The sequence below is a fragment of the Podarcis vaucheri genome (assembly GCF_965113315.1).
Source record: "Podarcis vaucheri genome assembly, chromosome: 7".
NCBI classification, from domain to species: domain Eukaryota; kingdom Metazoa; phylum Chordata; class Lepidosauria; order Squamata; family Lacertidae; genus Podarcis; species Podarcis vaucheri.
Window position 1 is genome coordinate 54,732,730 of NC_138765.1, and position 21,162 is coordinate 54,753,891.

Below are 21,162 nucleotides of genomic sequence, written 5' to 3' on the forward strand. Positions count from 1 at the left end.
GAAGATGTCAGAAAGACTTGCAGGCTGTGTGGGAATGTATGTGTGTGTACACACACTATTGTATCTCTGCCCAGTGATACTTGCTTGTCCGGAATCAACTTCACTCTGCAGCCAGAAATATATGGTGCTTCAGGGACACCTGCATGAAACAGCCTTTGATTTGTGATTCCTTCTCCCTGTAGCCAGTTGGAGTATGCAGGACTTGTCAGGGGCAATTACTGGTTTTTTTGTTTGGTCAGTAGTATTCCCTAAAGAAATCAAATGGCTTAAAAAAAACCAAAACAGAACCACCACCCTTCTTGTGAGCAGCCAGCCTTTGCAGTGACCTGAGCAGCACCGATTATCACTGGGAATCTCTAACCGACACAGGAACATTCATTAACATTTGAAGTGCAAATGGAAAATTGCTACTTGAACCTTCCACAGTTCACCCGACCAGGCAGCCAGCTGATCAGAGACCTCATTAATACCTCTTCTAATGGGGCAGAAATGGTTACAGGCTTGCAGCGGTGCCATCAAGGTGAAGGGGTGGGAAGGGAGAAGCTTATCAGTATTTTTTAAAAATTAAAAAATTGAATAGTCGCTTGGAAAGCAGGCAAAGGCTGTTTTTATTGTGCAAATGAAACCTGTTCTGTCTGTGCTGAGCCAGCTCCAGTGAGCCATTAGCTTCATGCTTCCTCTCCTTTGTGTACAAACACATATCTTCTCCGTGCTTACCATTCCGCATTCATTTACATGCACCCCTTTCCCCCTCACTGGCACAGGTCCACTCACCTATAATTATTCCCCATGCTTGTTTAAACCAGATGATCACAACAGCCTGTTGGTATATAGGCCAAGCATTATGCAGTGCACAATTCAGAGCCCTGATAATCTCAGCTTTTCATTTAAAAAAACCCAAACAAACCCCAAAACAAGCTTCTAGTCCATAAGATTGTAAAGAAAGTCTTAAAGGTATGTAGGACAGTGTTTTCTGAAATCTAGAGTATGGGTGTGTAGGACTCCCAGTAAGCCAAAGCAGAGCATATCTTTTGTAGTTCTTCAGCCCCCTCCAGCCCTTGTTTGAGTATCTTGGTACACACATTTTAGTGTAGAAAGCATTAAAAGCTCTTGTGGGTTGAATCAGGACAGAGGTTGTTTTTTCCATTTTAGTTTAATAAGTCAAAATGCACATGTTAATTGATTTAACGATGCCAGGGTGTCTGTGGTATCAGCAATGACGATGTGTGTGTGTGTGTGTGTGTGTGGCCACTATTAATAGCATAATTGTCACCATGTGTAGCTTCTTCATGTTGTTCCCCTATGACCTCACTGTTTTGCAAACCCTATCCCAGCCATGGGTATATATGTACTTGTAATACAGGACAATGCTCCATGCATTTGATAAAGTCTCTCTAATCCACAGAAACTTGCACTATCATAAACTGGTTAGCCTTTAAGACACTACAGTGCTTCTTGTTGTTTTTGTAGTGACAGACTAGTGTAGCTACGCTCTCCTAAAATAAAAAGCACAGTGACTGGCATTTCTGTTGGCAGAATTAGATGATGGTGACGTACCTATCAGGTAAATGACATGCATGGTTGTGCTATTTAGCTCGGTCTGTCTTCCCCTTCATCTCCCCTCCCCCAGCATCATCCTTGTCCTCTGCTGCAACCATCCTAGTCTATGATAGATGGAGAAGCAGTGGAAGGCAGCGGTGCCTACTGTCAGTCCAAAAGGCAATGGGGCAGGCAGTTTTCTCATCTTTCAGTCGTAGGTGCTGCAGCTAGACAAGGGCTATTAGAGCTGACAATCATCTGCTTCTTTTTGTGGGTCACCCACTTCTGTCCCACGCAGCTCACTACATGCAAGGATGGTTTTGGAATGCTCTTTCCAGCACCTGCATACATACCATATATTCAAAGCATTTTAAAGCACGCACGCACACACACACACACACACCCTGAAACCTGGGCTCTACAGTTTACCCCTCACCCTTAACAAATACACTTCCCAGAATTCTTAGGTGTATGGTGTATGCAGCCCCTCTCTCTCTCTTTTACGCAGTTGCAGAGAAAGAGAAAACCTTGGTCCGGAAAATGCTGGAGCTGGTTTGCATTCTCCTTCTCCCCCTCCCCTCCCAAAATGCCTGCAGAGTCCTGACATCTAAGAACTGGAAATAACTTTCCAGTCTTTCCTGCTCCTGTTCCGCTCCCTGGTTTTTGATGAGTGGAAAGGTTTCCATACACCCCTGTGGAGTTTCAGTCAGGCTCCTTATGATCAGGAAGCCTGGGAGCCTGATGATTCCTTTGAATCTTTGAAGGATTTGGGACTACTTACACACTCCTTCTCCTGCCTTTGCTGGCTTCCTAGGCTTCAAGAATGGTTCAGACTTTTACTCCAAGCACCTGAGTTTAAAATCATGCAGGCGACAGCATCCTCACCCGATTATCTGTCTTGGCCACCCAGGGCTTTCCACTTCCATTCATCATCCCTTATCTGCTTTGGCCAGTCCTGTTTAACTGACTCCCCTCTTCCTTATCCAAGGAACTCACAGCGAGCTTCTTCTATGCATCAAAGAAAAGTCATAGTTCCTTGGTTGCTGGAAGGATTTTTTGGGGTGGGGGTGGGAGGCGGGGAATCTATTCCCAGCCGCCTGCTCAGACACAGGAGTAGGCCACCAATCCATCCCACCAGCCCATACAAATCCAAATTGTAAGTACACAGGGGAGGGCCTGTAGCGCAGTGCTCAACCACATGTCTTGCCACATGCAAGGTGGGAGGTTCAACCCCTGGCAGCTTTGGGTAACAGAGACCGCCAGCCAGAGTAAACAACACTGAGCTTGATAGACAAATAGTCTCACTTGGTATATGGCAGCTTCCTGTGTTCTTTCTATCTGCAGAGCAGGTCCATTGAATAAGAGATACTGTGGGTGGAAGGAGGGTGCAAATAACTCCAGGGATCCAACACTTGCAAGCCAAGTCCGTGCCTCACCAGCAAGATATCAGAAATAGTCCAATCTGATCTGGGCAATTAGGCCTACTGGACCCAAGCTGCAGTCCGGGTCCAGGTACTCCCCAAAAGCAAAATTCACCCTATCAATATAGTGGGGTTTTGTTTAGTGATAATTAAAGTGGAGCTAAAGAGATAAACGACCACTTCTGGAGCAGAAGAATGCTTCCCTGCACAATCCTGTCCCGTGAGATAGTCACTTAGGCTCTCTGATAAAAAAAAATCTGCAATTTTACAGCAGAGAGTTCCCAGTTTTGGAACACATGTGCTTTGGCATGGATGAGACATCCATATATGAAACCTAATGAAATGTGCAACACTGAAAGGTGGAACTTCTTTCTCACCATCTGAAACCAGTAAGACAGCAAAGGTTTTACAGCTGCTTAATTATGGACAGATCGTGAAGCTGAAGCTGAGGCTCCAATACTTTGGCCACCTCATGAGAAGAGAAGACTCCCTGGAAAAGACCCTGATGTTGGGAAAGATGGAGGGCACAAGGAGAAGGGGTCGACAGAGGATGAGATGGTTGGACAGTGTTCTCGAAGCTACAAACATGAGTCTGACCAAACTGCGGGAGGCAGTGGAAGACAGAAGTGCCTGGTGTGCTATGGTCCATGGGGTCATGAAGAGTCGGACACGACTAAACGACTAAACAACAATTATGGCTGGGCCACTGGGGGAGCAGATAAACGTTGTTTTGTGAATCAGAGCCAGACTGTAGGTCACTGGCTGGCTCACCACTCCTTTTATTGGGGGGGGGGCGCATGAGAATTCCATAATATCCCTATGCTGGGACACCTTTCTTAGCTCCAAGGTTTTCAACTCAGACTGCAACTCAGTATGACCAGTTGGGAGGGAGGGAGGGAGGGAGGGAGGGAGGGAGGGAGATAATTGTTTGGGGGGTGGGGAGGCTTGCTGGTAAGGCGTGCAGCATACAGGTGTGTGTTGGGGGTACAATACTTTCCTTGCTTGCTGGAGAAAGCAATGCATTTTTAATTGCTTAATTCCACCCCCGCCCCCCACATACTCTTGTATTTACTTGCAGCTGCTGGGCTGTGTAAGAGGCAGGCTGAGTTTATTGGCAGTCTGCTCCGTGCTCATAGAAGTTTATCTCCCGTGCACAAGTACCTCGTGGTGGAGGCCTAGGGGTGTGTGTGTGTGGCAGCCTTGCTTGGAAGGAGGCAGCCTCCATGCTGAAACACCTTGCTCCTCAACGGGCTATTAAGCAAGGAGGCAGCTCTTGAATTGGGCAGATAATGGCTTTGATTTCCCCCTCCTTCCTCATCATAGCAGCTGGTGAACGTATCTGTCTTTGTGCATATTATCGACACAAAGCATCAAGACCTTTCTTCCCCTCACTCCTCTTAAAAAAGGAACTTGAGGGGTTCTTTTAAAAAATGGCAGTATTATGTAGGTTATCTATATGTATGTGCATTTCATCTTTCTGCTGGAAACAAAGCGACTGGGAACCCATAGCAGCAGCAGCAACATCAGAACTGGTTAAGCCAATTCTAAGACCTGAATGTGGGTGATGCAGAAATGGGTTGATCAGACCTCTTTCACAGGAAGAAGTGGCCATGCACTTGTTTCATCATATGCCTGGCTAACAGCGCAACTGTTCACATTTATTGGGCCACTTGTGGCTGTTTTGCAATGAAGCTGTCCGCTTTTGCTTATTTTTTAATCTGTTTTTTATCTATGATTATTTTACATTGTTTTGTGCACTGCTTAGATATTATTATTTTGTTGTAGCCTAAATAAATAAATAAATAAAGCTGTGGTCAATTTTGCAAGCCATGCTGGGGTGGGGGGAACAGTGCAGGAACACCAAAAATGATTTCACATGATGCAGATCTCATCAAGCCTGTATGCATTTGACCACATGGATTGGCTTTTTAGTTTAATGTCATTCTCAGATTTGGGATTCTCCGTGAAATCTATGTGTGTGTTTTTTACAAAGTTGAGGGAGGTAGCATTTGCTTTGGGATCTGGAGTTGACGTTGCACTCTGCCTCTTGCAGAGGTATGCCCTGCACCCCAATATAAAACCTCGGTCAAGCTGATAAGAGAGAAAAGTGGGGCGATTTTAAAAAGAGGATTTTTCTCTCTGACCTGCCTCCTCCCTGCTCTGAGCGGCTTTGGCCTCATCATCTCGTAATTAGAGCCATGTTTTATTCATGAGGCAGGTCGAGCAGATCAGGGGGCCAAGACGTGCCCTATTGATATAAATAACCCTCTTCATTCCCCTCCCGCGGGATGACACCCGACGAAGGAAGCCAGCCACTCTGGAGCAGAGGTCTGCGAGTGGCGTTAGAGGCCTGGCTGTGACTTGAGTCGGTTTTAGAAATCCTGATGGATGTCTTCATTTCACTTAATCAAAGGTCAGTGGCGGCAGGAAATCTTTGCTGAGTACCCCCTGCTTAATGAACGCTCGAGGTGGCTGCACTTTCCCCTCTGGGCTTATTGGCTGACACAGTCTTGTGCTCAGTTGGATGTACAGGGCAAGAGAGGACTGTTTCTGTCCTCTCCCCAAATCACAGGCACTTGGGAACCAGAACAAGGGGACCTTGGAACACAGCGTTAGGACCTTGAGGAGGACAATGCGACCTTTTTCAGAATGTTATTGAAGGAGTTGTTGATCATGGTGTGTATTGGGTCTGTAGGAGTTATCTCTGGGAACAGGTTTAGCAAAACTGTGCCACTGAAAAAGGGTGAGTTATTTGCAGGGCAGTATAGATGTGCACAGTACTGGAAGCTGCACCTTTCAATAGAGGCACCTATATGCCTGGCAAAGGTACATGCTGGTGTGTTTATCTGTCTCTTTCTCTGTTCGCTGAATTACTTGTTCCTTTTGCTTCTACTAATAGCTTTCCAGAAGTGATACGTATGTCTGAATTTGGTAAATGAGGCTGCGGCCCTGCTCCAGGCAAGCGAAACCAGAGAGTCTGGGATGATTAGGGATCTAAGGGAAGGCAGGCGAGGTTGAACCTCAGGGTGCCCCTGTGCATTGCTGGATATGCCAGGCGTAGGTGGATTGCTCTGAGCAGAACATGTAATTCATATGAAACAGGTGGGTCTTGTGTCCTTTCAACACCTTCCTCCTTCTGCCACTCCATCTTTCCTCCTGTGTTCAGCATTTTCTGGATTTCCCCAGAAAAGCAGATGATGTGGTAATGCTCAGCTCAACTATGTGACTGGAATGTATAGCTAGGGCTGCTTGCATGTACTGCTTGTTTGTTTGATGCGAACTGTGTGATGAGTACAGTTGTGCAAAATGTGCATAGTTGCATTATTTCTCTTACTTTGCATAATTCTGCCTATTTTTACAGAATTCTGGTTTGCTATTTATGGGAGGGGCAAGAACACTGAAGCCACACCTCCAGCCAACCACTGTTATGGCGTCTGAGGTTGCAGCAGGCATTGCCAACATGCTTCCAAGCATGTCTCCACCACCATAGGAGGTAGCAACTTTTTTTCAAAAAGGATGAAATCCAAGTTTTCTGGAAGCTGAATTGAGCACCCGCTTCTGCGTTCAGTGCTTCTCCTACTCTTCTATAGAACTGCAGCATAGAATGGGAAGACTTAACTTCAGGCAGCTAACTCCTCCAAGTATATTGAGCTGTCGTTCAGAAAGTTCTTAAGCAGACACAACACAGCGGCTTTGTGATTCTGGGTGGTGTGTTGGGAGATTGTTGACAAAGCAGGTAGAAGATAGGGAGATGGTTTATTGTGGCATTAGACAATGGCGGACAGGAAGGAGTTTGAGGAAAGGCATGGGATGCTTTGATGTTGGACGTGACTTGACCTGTTGCAAGATTTGTGATGCTCCTCCTTTCTGCAAATGTGGGTCAAAGTGGAGAAAGGAGATGGAACACGGGAACAGAGCAAGCTGCCTTATATCAGGTCTGACCACTGCTCAATCTCGTTCAGTGTTGTCTGCACTGACTGGCAGTAGTTCTGGATTTTAGGCAGGGGCCTTTCCCAGCTCTACATGGAGACACCAGGGATTGAACCTGGGATTTTTTGTGGGCGAAGCATGTGCTGTACCACTGAACTGCGTCCCTTTCCCAGATGCAGTGTTCTTAGCCTGGCACTGACTTAGCCACCCACTCCTTGGCAAAGGCAGTGGAGCTATTGTGGAAGGCTTAGGTGAGCTTGCCCAGCCCTCGCCTACACTGCAGGTGTTTGGAAAGTGTACCTGCCTCCAGGCCTTGGCCCTCTTTCCACATGGCCATTTAGAAAAGCAGCAGAATCCAAGGAGGCTGCCTGTTGCTAGTTTTGGTGGGCTGCCAACATGAGAGTTTCAGGTTTTCCTGCCTCTAACTGCCTTCACCCACTCATGTTGGCTTCCTGAGATTGTGGACAGAGGCCTTTCTCAGCCTTCCCACCTAAGATCCTTGAACTTGGGGCTGGGGAACCTGCTCCCACCAGCCTCAGGCAGTGTGCCCAATGACTCAGGGCTGATGTGAGTTGTAGTCCAACAACAACTGGAAGGCTGCATATTCCCCAGTGGGGAAGCCAGGGATTTTAATCTTTGAGCACATCCACAAAGAGAAAAATGGGGGCATTTGGGGAGACATTTAGGAATTTGAGACCAGCCAGTGTTAGATGTTAGGAAGTCTCTATACTTTATCCAGTTACTTGTTTCATGTGACCGCTGCAATTCCCAGGTGTTATTTGGGCACACTTTTAATAGTACTAGAGATGAGAGGGGGGGAGGGCTCCTATCATTCTCCAAGGATGCCTCACTGCCTGTCTTGTGAGTAGCAGGTCTTGCAACTCCTCTTGGCATCTGGGCAGGGCAACCTCTTAAAAGAAACTCAGTACTCAGGCAGGTGCTGCATAGGGCGTGACAGAAAGGTTTTTATATTTTGATTGGAAGGATGCTGAACTGAGTGATCCTGCCTCATGGATGCCTAGAAACACTAACTCATCTTTTGGAGTTTGCATTTACTCATAAAAGAGACAGGTTTTTCACACTGTCCAGATAACTCAGGCAGGGCTGCTGCTCCTTTGATGTGGTACCATCTTACACACTAGAGGGCACCAGTGAGGACTTTTTCCCTTCCCGGGAGCAATTTCTGAAGTTCCCACTTAACATGGGCGGGGAGAGGTGGCTAATGTTTTTACTGTGGTGGAGGAGGAGGTTATAATTCAAACTGTGGACTTAGGAACATAAGAAGAGCCCTGCTGGCCCAGACCTCCAGCACCCTGTTTGCCACAATGATTGGCAAAGCATGAAGGAAATAGATATTTCACATTGTTGTGCATGGTGGTTACTTTTCACTGATGAGGCTCATAGCCACTGGCAGGACATATTCTGCGATTTTGCCTTTTCAAGCCACCAAAGCCAGCGCCCAGCACCACATCTTATGATAGTGAATTCCACCACATGGTTCTATTTAGTGTGAAATTCTGGGTGCTTGTGTAGATTTGTATCTTATTTATTTCAATGATTAATATAATGCTTAACACTCTAGTTTCTAAGGGGTGACACTCCAGAATCTACTGTTCAACAGCTGCATTGAATAACCACAACTTGGGTAACATTCTCTCCACTTTCTCCTTACCATCTTTTTTGCTTAACAAAAGAGTTCCAAACACATATAGCATTCCTTGCACCTGCTGAGCTCTATTGTTTTTTAAAAGATCATTTCATAATTCTTGTTTTTCAATTAATCAAGTGTCTCTCTGAGCATGTTGTATCCAGAAGGAGCAATGGTATGGCTTACAGATGTGTGCTGTCTTGCCATCAGATGGCCTCAAGTTGCACTTGTTGCCTTCCTTTGATTCCCTTGGGGAGTAAAAAATCTAGGTGGTTGTGGAGGATGTTGCAGGTTTAATAGCCTCCCCACCTGAAACATGCCTCCCAGGCTCTGAGGCTGAAGGGCTCAGGTTCAATCCCTGTCTAAAATCCTAGATGGACCAATGAGTCTTGACTCGCTATAAGGCTGCTCCCTATGTTTCTTTGTCTTCTGAGGGTTCGGGAGTGGGTCCTTCTTGCTGATGAAAGATACAATAAAAAGGCTGAAGGATTGGCCTGAACATCCCCTGCTCCTCCTGGCAGAAGCAGTCCTGAGCGATGTGGGCAGATGCTGCTCTTGCCAAGGGGCCAGCCTGCGACATGATCTCCTGAAAAAGACTGTGTCATAGCAATTACTACCTTTGCTCACCCTTAATAAGAATAATATTGACGGGTTTCATTTAAAAACTTTTGGCCTGTCCAAGATATCTGCTCATCTGAGCCTGACTTGTGGCTGAGCTGCCTCACCTCATTTCTATGTCAGTCCAAAGGGCATTTGGCAAAGGCAAGGAAGCTCTCTCTCTCTCTCTCTCTCTCTCTCTCTCTCTCTCTCTCTCCTTTTCCCTTGTGCCATTCAGGCAGCGCAAAGGGCTCTCCAGAAAGGACACTCCCCCCCCCATAAGCTTGTGCACTCAATACACAAGGAGTGAACAATAGCTCATTTTCTGTGAGGCAGCTCTTAAGTACCCCTCCTGCTGCCCAGCACCATTTTTCCTTCCCATTAGCAAGCCCTGGAGGGCTGGCACACCGTAGACGTGAGCGATGTACAAAGGATGGCGGGGGAGAGAGAGAGAGCTCTGAGCTGGCACCCAGGCAGAGGGCGTGGGCAAGGCAAGCCATCCCTGAAAAACAAGCCCAGCAACAGCCACTGCTTACTGCTCTGCTTTCCTGGAACTGGCATCTTCCCTTGGGCAGATGTGCCAACGTGGATCTAGTAGGGCCATCTTGCATCTCTGGGAATTGGGTCATACCTGCTGAAAGCGGCAAACTGAGTCACAGAGCAAGAAATGGTTGGCCCTGGGCTGCTGAGAGGCAGCTTGGCAGGTTGGGAGAAGGTGGTGTTTGATTCCTGCCTAGGCCTTTAGGATCCTCCTGCACTGGCATTCTGAGATAGTGGTGATTTGAATAACCACCAGAAACAGGACTCAATCCAATCTTCAAGTGAGTGGAGCATTGTTGGACCTGCCTCTTGGGAGGTGTCTTGTCAGCTGTGGGATACGGGTGCACACTGTGGTCTAAACCACTGAGCCTCATGGGCTTGCTGATCAGAAGGTCGGCAGTTCGAATCAGCACAATGGGGTGAGCTCCCGTTGCTCTGTCCCAGCTTCTGCCAACCTCACAGTTTGAAAGCACAACTGTGCAAGTAGATAAATAGGTACTGCTGCAGCGAGAAGGTAAATGGCGTTTCTGTGTGTTCTGGCACTCGTCGCAGTCCTCTATGTGGTTTAGTCATGCTTGCCACATGAACCTGGAAAGCTGTGAGATGAGCGCCACACCCCATAGTCGCCTTTGACTGGGCTTAACCATCCAAGGGGTCTTTACCGTTTACCTTTACCTTGCCAGTTCACTGTGTATCCTTCAGCAAAGCAGCCTCAGTTTGCTCTCTGTAAAGAGGGGAGCAGCAGTGATCAACCTTGCAGAGTTATTGTGAGGGCACACTCAGGAACAACTGTAAAGCGCTTTACTAAATATTGATTCTGTGGTGAATGACTGTAGCTCCAACATTTCTAGCTTAAAATCTTTCTCCCTATACTGGCTTGACTGACTGTGGTTACTTGCAGACAATGGGGAAATCACTCTGCATATACTCATGTGCTGCTTCCTGCTTCAGTGTTACGTCACATCCTCTAGGTCTGATGGGTCCTGGGGATAGGGGCAAATGCAAGGAACTCCCTTTTTTCCTTCATGTTCTCAGCTATCAGTGTTGCATAACATCATCTGCTAACATGGTTTCTGTGCTAGGGAACCATTCTGGCATCCAGAATGTCACCCTCCCTCTCACCTACATTTGGGTTAAGCTTAGGGAGAGCAAAGGCAGAGCCTGATTTTTTGAAACTAAGCCCAGCTTCTCTTGAGAGAAACAGTTCTCCTCTAGAGCTTTATGTAATTAAAAAAAAAAAAATCAAATTGGCAAGCCACCCCTCCCTCTGTTCCTGCTCAATGATTGGCCTATAATTGCAGGTTTATTGGCTGTTCAGCTATTGTGTAATGACATGTTTGCAAATTAATTTTTATGGCTCATGCCATTAGCATATACGGTAGAGGAGGGGTTAGTATTAATTACCACCGTTGTTAGCGTAATCCTAGCAAATTAAAAACCTATAAAAGAATGACAGTTGACGGCACACAGGATTGTGAGGGGCAGGAAAAGGAGTGATGGGGATAGATGGGTGATTGGCTTAAGCGACCATAGGCCGTGCTGCCTTATACCGAGTTCATCTAGTTTCGTATTGTATATACTGCCTGGCAGCTGCTCTGCAGAGTTTCAGACAGGAGTCTCCGCCAATCCTACCTGGAAATGCCAGGGATTGAACCTGGGACATTCTACATACAATTCAGATGCTCCACTACCAAGCTATGTTGCTTCCCCAAATGCTGTATGTGTTCATCATCAGTGGGAAGTCCAGGTTGGAAGATGTTGCTCTGATCACACAGGTAATTTATAGGCACAATGAGCTCTGAGACACGGGTGGAGTTCCCGTCCTGAAAAGAGCCTTTCCTCATTCATTCCAAGGGCCCACATTCCTTGCCCACAGAGATTCTGTGAAACATGCCTCTGTGCATGCATTGGAAGGAGTATTTAGATTTGGGGAGCACAAAAACATGTGATGGAGATAAACTCCTGCCCTTCTTAATTCTGTTGGGTCTCATGTATTCTGTGGGATTTGTATAGCTGAAGAACAAGGATGCTCCATTTAGCAGCATGCAAGGATCAAATCTCATGCAACCAAGATAGAAAAGGAAACATTTTTGGAAGTAAACCTGCATAGGTTTAGTGGCCTAAACTGCACCCCATTAAAATACTGCTGGGGAATAAGCCTGTGACTGGTTTGGTTTTTTTTTAAGTAAAATAAAATAAAATTACTTGGTCTCTAGGGCACCTTAAAAGACCAACTTTTAAGAGCATCTGTTTTCGTATTTCATCAGGGATGTGATAGATTCCTATTTTACTGTAAAATCTGGTGGAAGAAATTAAGGTATATCACTTATAAGAGAAAGATTCCACTGGGGCATTTCCTCTTTAAAATTCAACCGATTGCCCTTCTATGCTAGTTTGTTGTTTTTATTGATTTGAGCAGCTGCCAATGTTGACTGCAGTTGTTGCAAGTTCCCACTCCTGAGAAGAAACAAGTTAGGTCCAAGCTAGGTGGGATGTCAGGAGAGTTGTGAATAGATCTCCTTTTTTCCCATTACCAAAGGGAAGAAAGCAGGGTATGTGGTTGTTGTTTTTTAAAAAAAACCTCTTATCACCATGCCATTTTCTCAATTTGAAGTCCCCCACCCTACAAAAAATTGCTTGTAGGGTGGGGAGACATACCGTAGGTTGCATTAATAACATGCCATTAAAGACCTTTTTTAATGCATGGCTTCCTCCAACGAATTGTGGGAACAGTAGTTCATTAAGGATGCTGGGAATTTTAGCTAGATAAAATAGTGCCCAGGATTCTTTGGGGGAAGCCGTTTGTGTTAAATGTATGTTAAATGCACTTTAGATGCAAGGTGTGGCTGTGACTCCAAAGATACACATATGTTACATATATGTCTTCTTCCATGAGCTAATAGCAGCTGGCACGGGGTGGGTGGGTGGGTGCAATTTGCAACAGGCTAACTCCTGCTTAGCATTCTGATTCATTTCTTCCACCTAGGTTGTTTTACATTTGGGGAAAATCCTGGGAGATCAAGTCATGATCTATTGACATCACATCTAGTTTGGCCTTTCATCTATTTAGGGCACTACCTCCTTAAATAACCTGATTTGTTTGAATCCAAGGTCTGACTAGTGCCATAGTTTCCCCCCCCTTGGGTGGCTGCTTCCGCCACCCTGGTGGAGGGATCATAGCTCAGTAGTAGCTGCTTTACAGGCAGAAGGTCCCAGGTTGATTCCCAGACAAGACTGGGAAATACTCCTGCCTTGAAACCCTGGAAAAGAATGGTTTATATGAGTTAAATGCTGGAGATCTTGAGGCAGGATGGACTTCACAGTTTTTTTGGTCTGTTCTGACTTGGACAGGACACATACAAGGGTTTTAAAGAGAGTCAATTGCAGTTTTGTTTCTGAGTGTTGTGGGAGATGTGTGTGTGTATGTGTTTGTCCCCCCCTTGCCCCCCCATCTCCTGTGGTCAAATAGCTTTTGCAGGGTTGTTGTTTTTTTGCAACTGTACAGAAACCTGCTTTACCAGAGGCAAAAACAGCAAGAGGGTGGTCCGCTCCAGGAGTGGCAATCCATCTCTTCTACCTGCCTTCAGTATTTGTTTCCAGCTTCAGAATGGTACTGCACGATTACAATAATTCTCCCCTCTTGGGGAGACTTGCTTTCGGTATAGTTTTTACAGCCTCTTCCCCTCCCCTTTGCTGTTTGGTGAAATGATGTCGAGATCTGACAGTGATATATGGGCAGACTGTGGCTTCGTGGGTGGAGAAGTTACTTGCTTGTTTTTAATTGCAGACCATTCTCTCAGGAGCTTGCTTCTGTGTGCAGAAGCTTGGGGTTGTTGTTTTTGCTTGGGACTGGGTGGCCCACGCAAGGGAGAGGTGGGTGACACTTGCATGCACCCTTCCCCCCACCAAGCTGGCAGTCTTCCCCAGGGCTGCCGCCTTAAGCTGTTTGAAGGGCGCCTCATGACCAGCACAGGATGTGGCTTCCCTTTGCAATGCTGAGATATCGCACATTTGCCATCTTGAATTTGGGTGTCAAGAGCAGGCCACAGCTGGCGGAGGAAGAGCAGGATGGTGGAGAGGCTCAGAAATCCCGAATGCAAGTAGGTTCACTCCCCAGTAAACCAATTCCTATCACCTTCTGCCTGGTGATGAGTCCTGTGAGAGAATGCATCCTACCTAATTTGGTTAAACAAACTGCAACCATTTTTACCTGCTTAATAACCACTGTGGATATTTTAAGGTAATCTGGTCTGCAACTTGCATCTAAGTGCTGGGGCTGATCTGCAGGTGTTATCAGGTGGGCAAATGGGAGATTAACAGATTAAATCATATACAAGTTTCTGTTGTTGTTTTTTAATTCTGCTTAGCAGTATTGGTTCCTTTGAAACATGCACGGTGGTTAAATTTCAGATTCCTTGCCTTGAAATTCAAGAGTGTACCCTCTCTCTTATTCCTGAGAGCCCTCCTGGCCCACAGTTTTCATGTTCCAAGAAGCTTTAATGCTCAAAGGCTTGGGGTTGCAAGGAGAATTTAGAAAGGAGAACACAGTTATCTGTAAGTTTAGATTAACTCTCTCTGTGGTGTGCATTCCATATTTCTATGATGGAAACAAAGACAGTGGTGGGTCAGCCTTTGCCTACTCTCTCTGTTCAGGTTTGTATTGCATGGGCCACACAATAGGGTGGGATGGGACATGGGCGTAACCGGGAATTTTTTTTTGGGGGGGCTAGGCTTTTGTTTGAGGGGAGCAGAATCTCAGATTTGTATTGATTTGTACTGATTTAGGGGCTAGCTGCCCCCCTGCTCCCCTTGGTTACACCCTTGGGGTGATGGAAGCCAACTAGCATTCCAAATTGTGGCAGAGTACAATCAGTGTTTCATCCCAGAAGCAGCAGGTTAGGAACTGTGTCAGTTTTGCCAAAGGCTGCTAGCTGGAAAGAGCTTTTAGGGCAGGTTATGACACTGGGGAGACCTGCCTCTCCCCTCCCTCCCTCTCAAGATAGTTAACTCTAGTCCTGCTATTCTTCTCAGTCTTTTGTATTCAAAGCAGGAGGGTGAAAGAGGGAGGCTTCCTCACAGCAAAGGACAAAGTTCTCCTCTTGAGTCTTACTCCCCCTTTTAAAGGGGGGGGGGTTTAAGCAGCTTGTGCATTGTGTGTGTGTGCGTGCACATGCCTGTGTGTGTGCGTATGCATGTGTAGGGGGGAATGTTATTATTTGCCCCCCCTGGACCAACAGCTGCTGTACATGGAAAACTGGAGCCAAGAGAAGGGGCAACCTGGTGAAGACATAGGCAGAAGGGGACAAGTGGGTAGAAAAAGCTATTTCACTACTTGTTTGGAGGTCCTTCCCAGCCCCGAACCCAACTGTGTTGTTACACACACACTCTCTCTCTCCCTCTCTCTCTCACCCCCCCCCTCTCCCCTATGGGTTTGTTTCATTAGTGTTTAGCTTTTCATGCCCTGGAAGATCAGATGCGGAAACTCTTATTATAAATCCATCCTTTGGTCAACCTTTTGCCTTTTCTGTCCCCTTTCTTCTTCTTTTTAAAAAAGCAGGGCAAATTTTCCTCCTTTTTTGGAGGAAAAAACAGCCCACCAGAGCTTGAGTGAAAATCAAGAAGACAAAACGCTTTAAAAGAGACCAGCGGAACCACCACCACGGCATTAAAACGCTGGAGACTTCAGCCTGCAAAGAACAGATGCTTGATGATTTCCTACCCTCTCTCTTTCATTAGGAGAGACAAATTTGCTGTCAGCTCGCCAGATTTCCAATTTACCGATAATGATTCTTGCATGAAAATTGATCGAGGGGGGCACTCTGCTGCCGCCGCCACTGCTTTCTCCTCTCTCTGCCTTTGCCTCCTTTAGTGAGTAGCTGGAGGCGGGGAGGGGAGCAATTGCAGGACCCCCCCCCTCCAAAAAGCGTGCTTTTCCTCTCCCTCTTCTTGGGTTGCCTTTTTCTTCTTCTTTTCCTAGTCCTCCTTCTGCAGTTTCTCCTTTCGGAGTCGCTGGTGGGACGCAGAGAGAGGGGAAGATAAGGCAGGCGCCCAAAAGCGAATTCTGGAACAGCAGCAGCAGCACCTGCTACCTTTTGAGACCTGGGGTTCCCACCCTCCCCCTCTCCCAGTTTTCTGTGGCTTCCTTAGGACCTTCCTATCTTCTTCAGCATCCCAAGAAGAACCCTTTCAACTGCTGCACTTCTGAGCATTGTCGTTCTCCCTTCACTCTCCGCCACTCGCCCTCAGCCGCCACCCTTTCTCCACCCCCTTCTCCCTTTTGTAAACCAGTAGCTAAGGGGAATGACAAAACAAAGCCCCATTCGTGCTTGACAACCGGAGAGAGGGAGAGCCAGCCCCCCTCCCTCCCCTCCTCACTTCTTGCTGCCTTTTCCTTCTGACAACACTCCCCTCTCTTCTTTTCATTTGATGCTGAACATGATGCCCCATTGAAAACAACCCATTGACTCTCCACCCTCTTCTCCCTCCCCACCCCGCACGCACCACCCTTGACATTCGGCTGACTGGAGAAAAGAGAGGCTAACATGTCTGGGGGCTGACTCTTTTCCTCCCCACCTTTTTCTTCTCTCTCTCTCTCTCTCTCTCTCTCTCTCTCTCTCCCTCTCTCCCCCCCCCCTTCCAGCGCTTTCCCTCCTCCCAATGAGAAATCCCTAAAGGAGATTCTCTATTTTGAAAAAAAAAAGAAAAAAGCCACCACCTTCTTTTCCCTGCCTTCTCTTGCTTGCTGTTTAGTTTCTCTTTTCTCTGTCTGTGTTGCGTGTGCGCTGGTGTCTCTCTCTCTCTCTTTGCATCTCTCTGGACTAAAAAGGCAAGAAGGTGGTGTGGTGGGGGGAAGGAAAGGAAAGGAAAGGAAAGGAAAGGAAAGGAAAGGAAAGGAAAGGAAAGGAAAGGAAAGGAAAGGAAAGCGGGGGAGTCCAGAAGAAGACGTGTCAAGAGCAGAGTACCTGTTTGAAGAAGTGAGGTGGAGCTGTTGGTCGTTGATGCAAAATTGACAGGATACTCTATATCTATATATATTTCATTTCCCCCTTTCCCCCTCATTCAGATTCAAATTGTTTTATTATTATTTTTACAAAATAAAATAAAGCCACTGTGTGGTTTTATTGTCATTTTTGTTCTCCAGTGTTTTCCCTCTTTTTTGCCATTTTGGGTCTTATTTTCTTTTTTCCCCTCTGGATGCCTTGGATCTGTAAAATAAACCATGTTTGGACTGAAACCACCACTCTATTACTTACCAGGTAAGGCGACTCTTGATGATACCTTTTCTTTTCTGCTTCCTTTTTATCTTCTAATTTAACAGCAGTGTTATATCCATGGAAGAAATAAGAAAATAAATTTTTCGTAGCGGGCCACAGTGGTCAACTCACTGTACCGATTTGAACCTGTCCACGCTGCTTGTTAAAAGAAGGGCATTCGGGATTTTGATCAGGAGCAGTTTGTGGTAGTTGCTCTTGGGTCAAACCATCACATTTTAGAAAGGGACACAAATTGGCAGCCTGTCTCTGCACTGTCTTCAGTGCAGAGGTGCAGATGACAGAACCCCACTCCAATTAATGGAACTTTTGTAGGCTAAATCAGAGGTGGGAGAGAGTTGATGGAATTGCGGAGAGATGAGGATTTGTAAATCACTTTGTACATTGGTGTGGTTGTTCCTCATCCTCTTCCTCACCAGTGCTTTGCTTGAAGTTCAATGGGATTGGGCAGGGATAGCACCAAGGTGGGCCCTAGAGGTTGATGAGATTACAGTGGGAGGTGAATCTGCTGCAAGTGCAAGGACCCTGGGCTCCAGCAATTATCCCCCCTCACTTCACATCCCTCCATCACCCCCCTTCCTCTTGAAAGCCATGTGCAACATGAGCGCCTGTGGGCTTCACCTTGGGCCCTTGGGGTATATAGCATATCTCACTCCTTTTGTCCACCCTGCTTGGCTTCCTAAGTGGTGAGTCTTGTTTTATTCAGCAGCGAGCAGCAAAAGCACTTAAGTAATCTAAGGTGAATTAAGAAGCGTGGTGTGAAGTTACTTTCGAGTTGGTGCCTAATATTGTTTCACGGATGGGTGAGCTCTGATCATGTAGCAGACAGACCCAAAGTGGCGACTCTGAGTCTCTCTCTCTCTCTCTGCCTCTCCTTCCCCCGCCCCCAACAGCTTACTCTGTTTGATTTTATTTCCCTCTCTTCTCCCTGCACCCCACATGCCTTCCCATCCTCTGAATCCCAACAGTTTGAGGAGGGGGAGGCTTGTTGGTGGAAGGCAGGTGTCATCGTGGAGACCTTCCTCTTCTGGGCCAGCAAGAGGTGTAGGTGTATCTTGTGTATGTGGCTGTGCTTAGTGTAGTAACTGTCAGATTGTCACCCCACCCCATCCATGGTCTACAGCTTGTGTCTCTCGACATGCAAATTTAATGGTTCATTTTAAGGCAGCTGCTTTTATGGGAACGGAACAGAGCATGGGGTGTGTGTGGAGAATTCCCCCCCCCCTCTTCCATGTCGCTTAGCTACTGAAATGGGTCACCTGGGCAAAGTTAAGGTGCACCAGTGATACTTCTGCCTTTGGCTGCTTGGTGACACTTTTTCTTACTTGTCTGTGGTTTTACTGGGGTGGGGGAAGTGAGGAGAAAGATCCGCTTCCCTCCCCACTTCCCGAGGTTCGTCTATCAACTCTGCACCAGCAGTGGTTTTCTAAACCCAGGCTGATTGTGAAGGCTTGGCTTCAGGAAATGGGTTTTCCGTGTGCCAGTTAGTTACAGGAATAACTTTCTTTTCTTTGCAAAGTGTGTCTTTAAACTGATGCAAAGTTTCCTGGACTGTGGTAGGAGAGGCAGGACTTAGTTCTGAAAGCTATGGTACTGGGTCTGTGTGAACGTGTTCATTCCAGGGTTTGCCAGATGAGTTGCTTAATCTCATTTGTTTTTGCATTTTCAAGTCATTCAGTTCTAGCTCAGCTGAAAATTGTGTTACTGCAAAATTCCTTGCACATTCTGAGTGGCTTCAGCTCGGAAAGTTCACCACCTTTGGGAAAGGAAATCTAGTTAGCTATGCTGGTTTCAAGGTGGAGTGCAGGTAAACTGGACACACAGGTTAACTGGTCTGTGTCACCTTCCATATTGACCTAACTTACCCGAAAGCCAGTGAATGGTAATAATCTGAGCTAGGGATTGAATTTGACAAAATCAACCACACAATCCCTAGCATATGTTGACTTTATTCTGTCATCATGGATCAGAAACAAAAGTTTGTTTGTTTGTTTGAAGGGATCAACACATGATGAGTTTAGCAAGCCCATATTAGGCACTTCACCAACAAGTGCTTGTTTTCAAGTCCTATGTACTTTCATAATCTTCCAACCAATGAGTTTTGCTCAGTTCCCAATGCGCATATTCCAAACACATCTATAAAATGAATCTATTTTACTTGCCTCTTAAATGTTTGCAGGGCTGAGCTCTGGTGGGACCCCACTGTGAGGAATTTACCCAGGTAAGGTTCCACAACTGGGAAGGCTCAACAATTACTTGCCTTCATACATTACATTTTACCTTATGGGCAGATTGAACCCAGAACTGTGCTATTTTTCAGGTTCTTTAATACTCTCTTCCTTTCTTTCATATATTGATATCTATTATCCCAGTTGCAAGCAAGGAATTGTGTGAATCTGGAGTTTTGCTCCATTCATTCCAAACAGAGCAATAATGCGGTTTATCTTAGTAAACTGTACTGAGGTTTTTTACAATCAAGTAATTTTTTAATGAAGAAAACAGATAAATAAATAAAACTGTCCCGCTGTTCCTGACCAACAGCCCATCATTGTGCCTGGATCCTCTTGACTGAAATGGCTTCCGCCATCAATTTCTTAGAAGCCCTGTCTACAGTCTGCATTAGGAAGGGGATATAACTAAAAACCCAAAATATGCCAAAGCTAGGAGAACGTGGCTTACTATTTTGATTTTTGCAATTGAGGTATGAGATGTAAGATTAGATTGGGAGGTTGCTCAAAGAAATTGAGAGTTAAAATGAAGGTACAGCTTCCTCTGCGGAAAACAGGGAATGCTGTTAAAAATTATTATTATAAGACCTATAAGAGGAAGTTGCCCTGATAATCAAGTATGCTGAACTTTGTGAGTCTCTAAGTGTTGTAGTACTGAGTATTGTGAGGTTAGGCAGGTGTTGAAGTGGGAAAGGCATGTGAATATATTCCTGAAGTTTGTATTGCTATTTTTTTCTTCCTTTGTTTTGATTTTGTACTACTTTCTCTTCAAGTGACTCCCAAAGTGATTAATAAACAATAAATAACAATAGCAACAATAAACATAATGGTGCATCACCGTCACAGCACACAACATCACAATGACAACCTGTGGGCCAACAAAAATTTGACCCTGCCAAGTCCTGTAATATCATTAACAAAACAATATAACAATTATAAGTAATTATAATCTATAAAACTGCAGCTAAAAAGTAGGCCACACATTATTACATACACACAGCCTCAGTAATCATTAAGATACACAGCCCAGCATATAAGAGAAAACTAATCCAATAGAAGTACCTGCGAGCAGAAGTATACTTACGGTATAATGAACACCCAGGCCACATTCAATCCATACATTTAAAACACTATGATGCCACTTCAAACAGCCATGGCTTCCCCCAAGGAATTCTGGGAGCTGTAGTTTTGTTAAGGGTGCCAAAAGTTGTTAGGAGAAACCTCTTTCCCTCACAAAGCTACAGTCTTCAGAATGCTTTAATGGTCAATCCCACTTCCCAGGGAACTCTGGGAATTGTAGATCTGTGAGAGGATCAGGGGTCTCATAACAATTCTCAGCACCCTTCACAAATGATGACTCCCAGAATTCCTTGGGGCAATCCATGACTGTGGTACCACAGTTCTTTAAATGTACAGGCAATCCTCGTTTTGTGCGGGGGTTCCATTCTGGACCTCCGTACATCTGGCAGAGCACACGTAAGCCTGCCTCACTCCACCCCCATTTCATTCTGCCCCTCTGCCCTTTTTCATGACATCTTTAAGGCCATTTGGGGGCTACTTCCAGGTTTGGCGCCATGCACATGTACATGATTGCACATAATTTGGACACGCCTAAACCAGGAGTTGCCTGTATGGTGTGAATGCACCCCCAGTTTCCCACACAACAGTCCCATAGATTTGTGTTTATGAGCAGCATCCCTACTTCCACGCAGCCTGCTACTCCCCAAACTTAAATTCTTTGCTTGATGTTTGGCTCCCTACCAGGAAATGTGTTGTGCTGGGGAATACAAGAGGTGGTATTACAACCACACTTCTTCCCTGCAGTAGGCCAGCCTTGCAAATAAGCTGAAAAGTTAACCAACTCACCTGCCCCATGCATACCTATCTCTTATTTTGTGGCACAGTGATGGCCTAAAAGCAGCAGAGTTGCAGGGAGACACAGCTTTGGTCAAGTTTCTCTCTCTAGCCACTTGGAAGCTATTGTTGCT

At 45.9% G+C, this 21,162-nt stretch overlaps 1 protein-coding gene across 6 annotated transcripts in view; it reads left to right on the forward strand.

The window, feature by feature from the left end:
* GSE1 (Gse1 coiled-coil protein) overlaps positions 1-21,162 on the forward strand; it is a 427,626-nt gene that overhangs the window by 286,011 nt on the left and 120,453 nt on the right. The window contains exon 1 of one of the 6 annotated variants that reach the window (XM_082232841.1): positions 16,316-16,931. The exons of the other annotated variants lie outside the window; for them this stretch is intronic. Within the exon in view, the coding sequence (XP_082088967.1) occupies positions 16,895-16,931 (37 nt within the window). The 5' untranslated portion in view covers positions 16,316-16,894. Of the gene's footprint in view, positions 1-16,315; positions 16,932-21,162 lie in introns of those variants that run through there. 6 annotated transcript variants of the gene reach the window in all.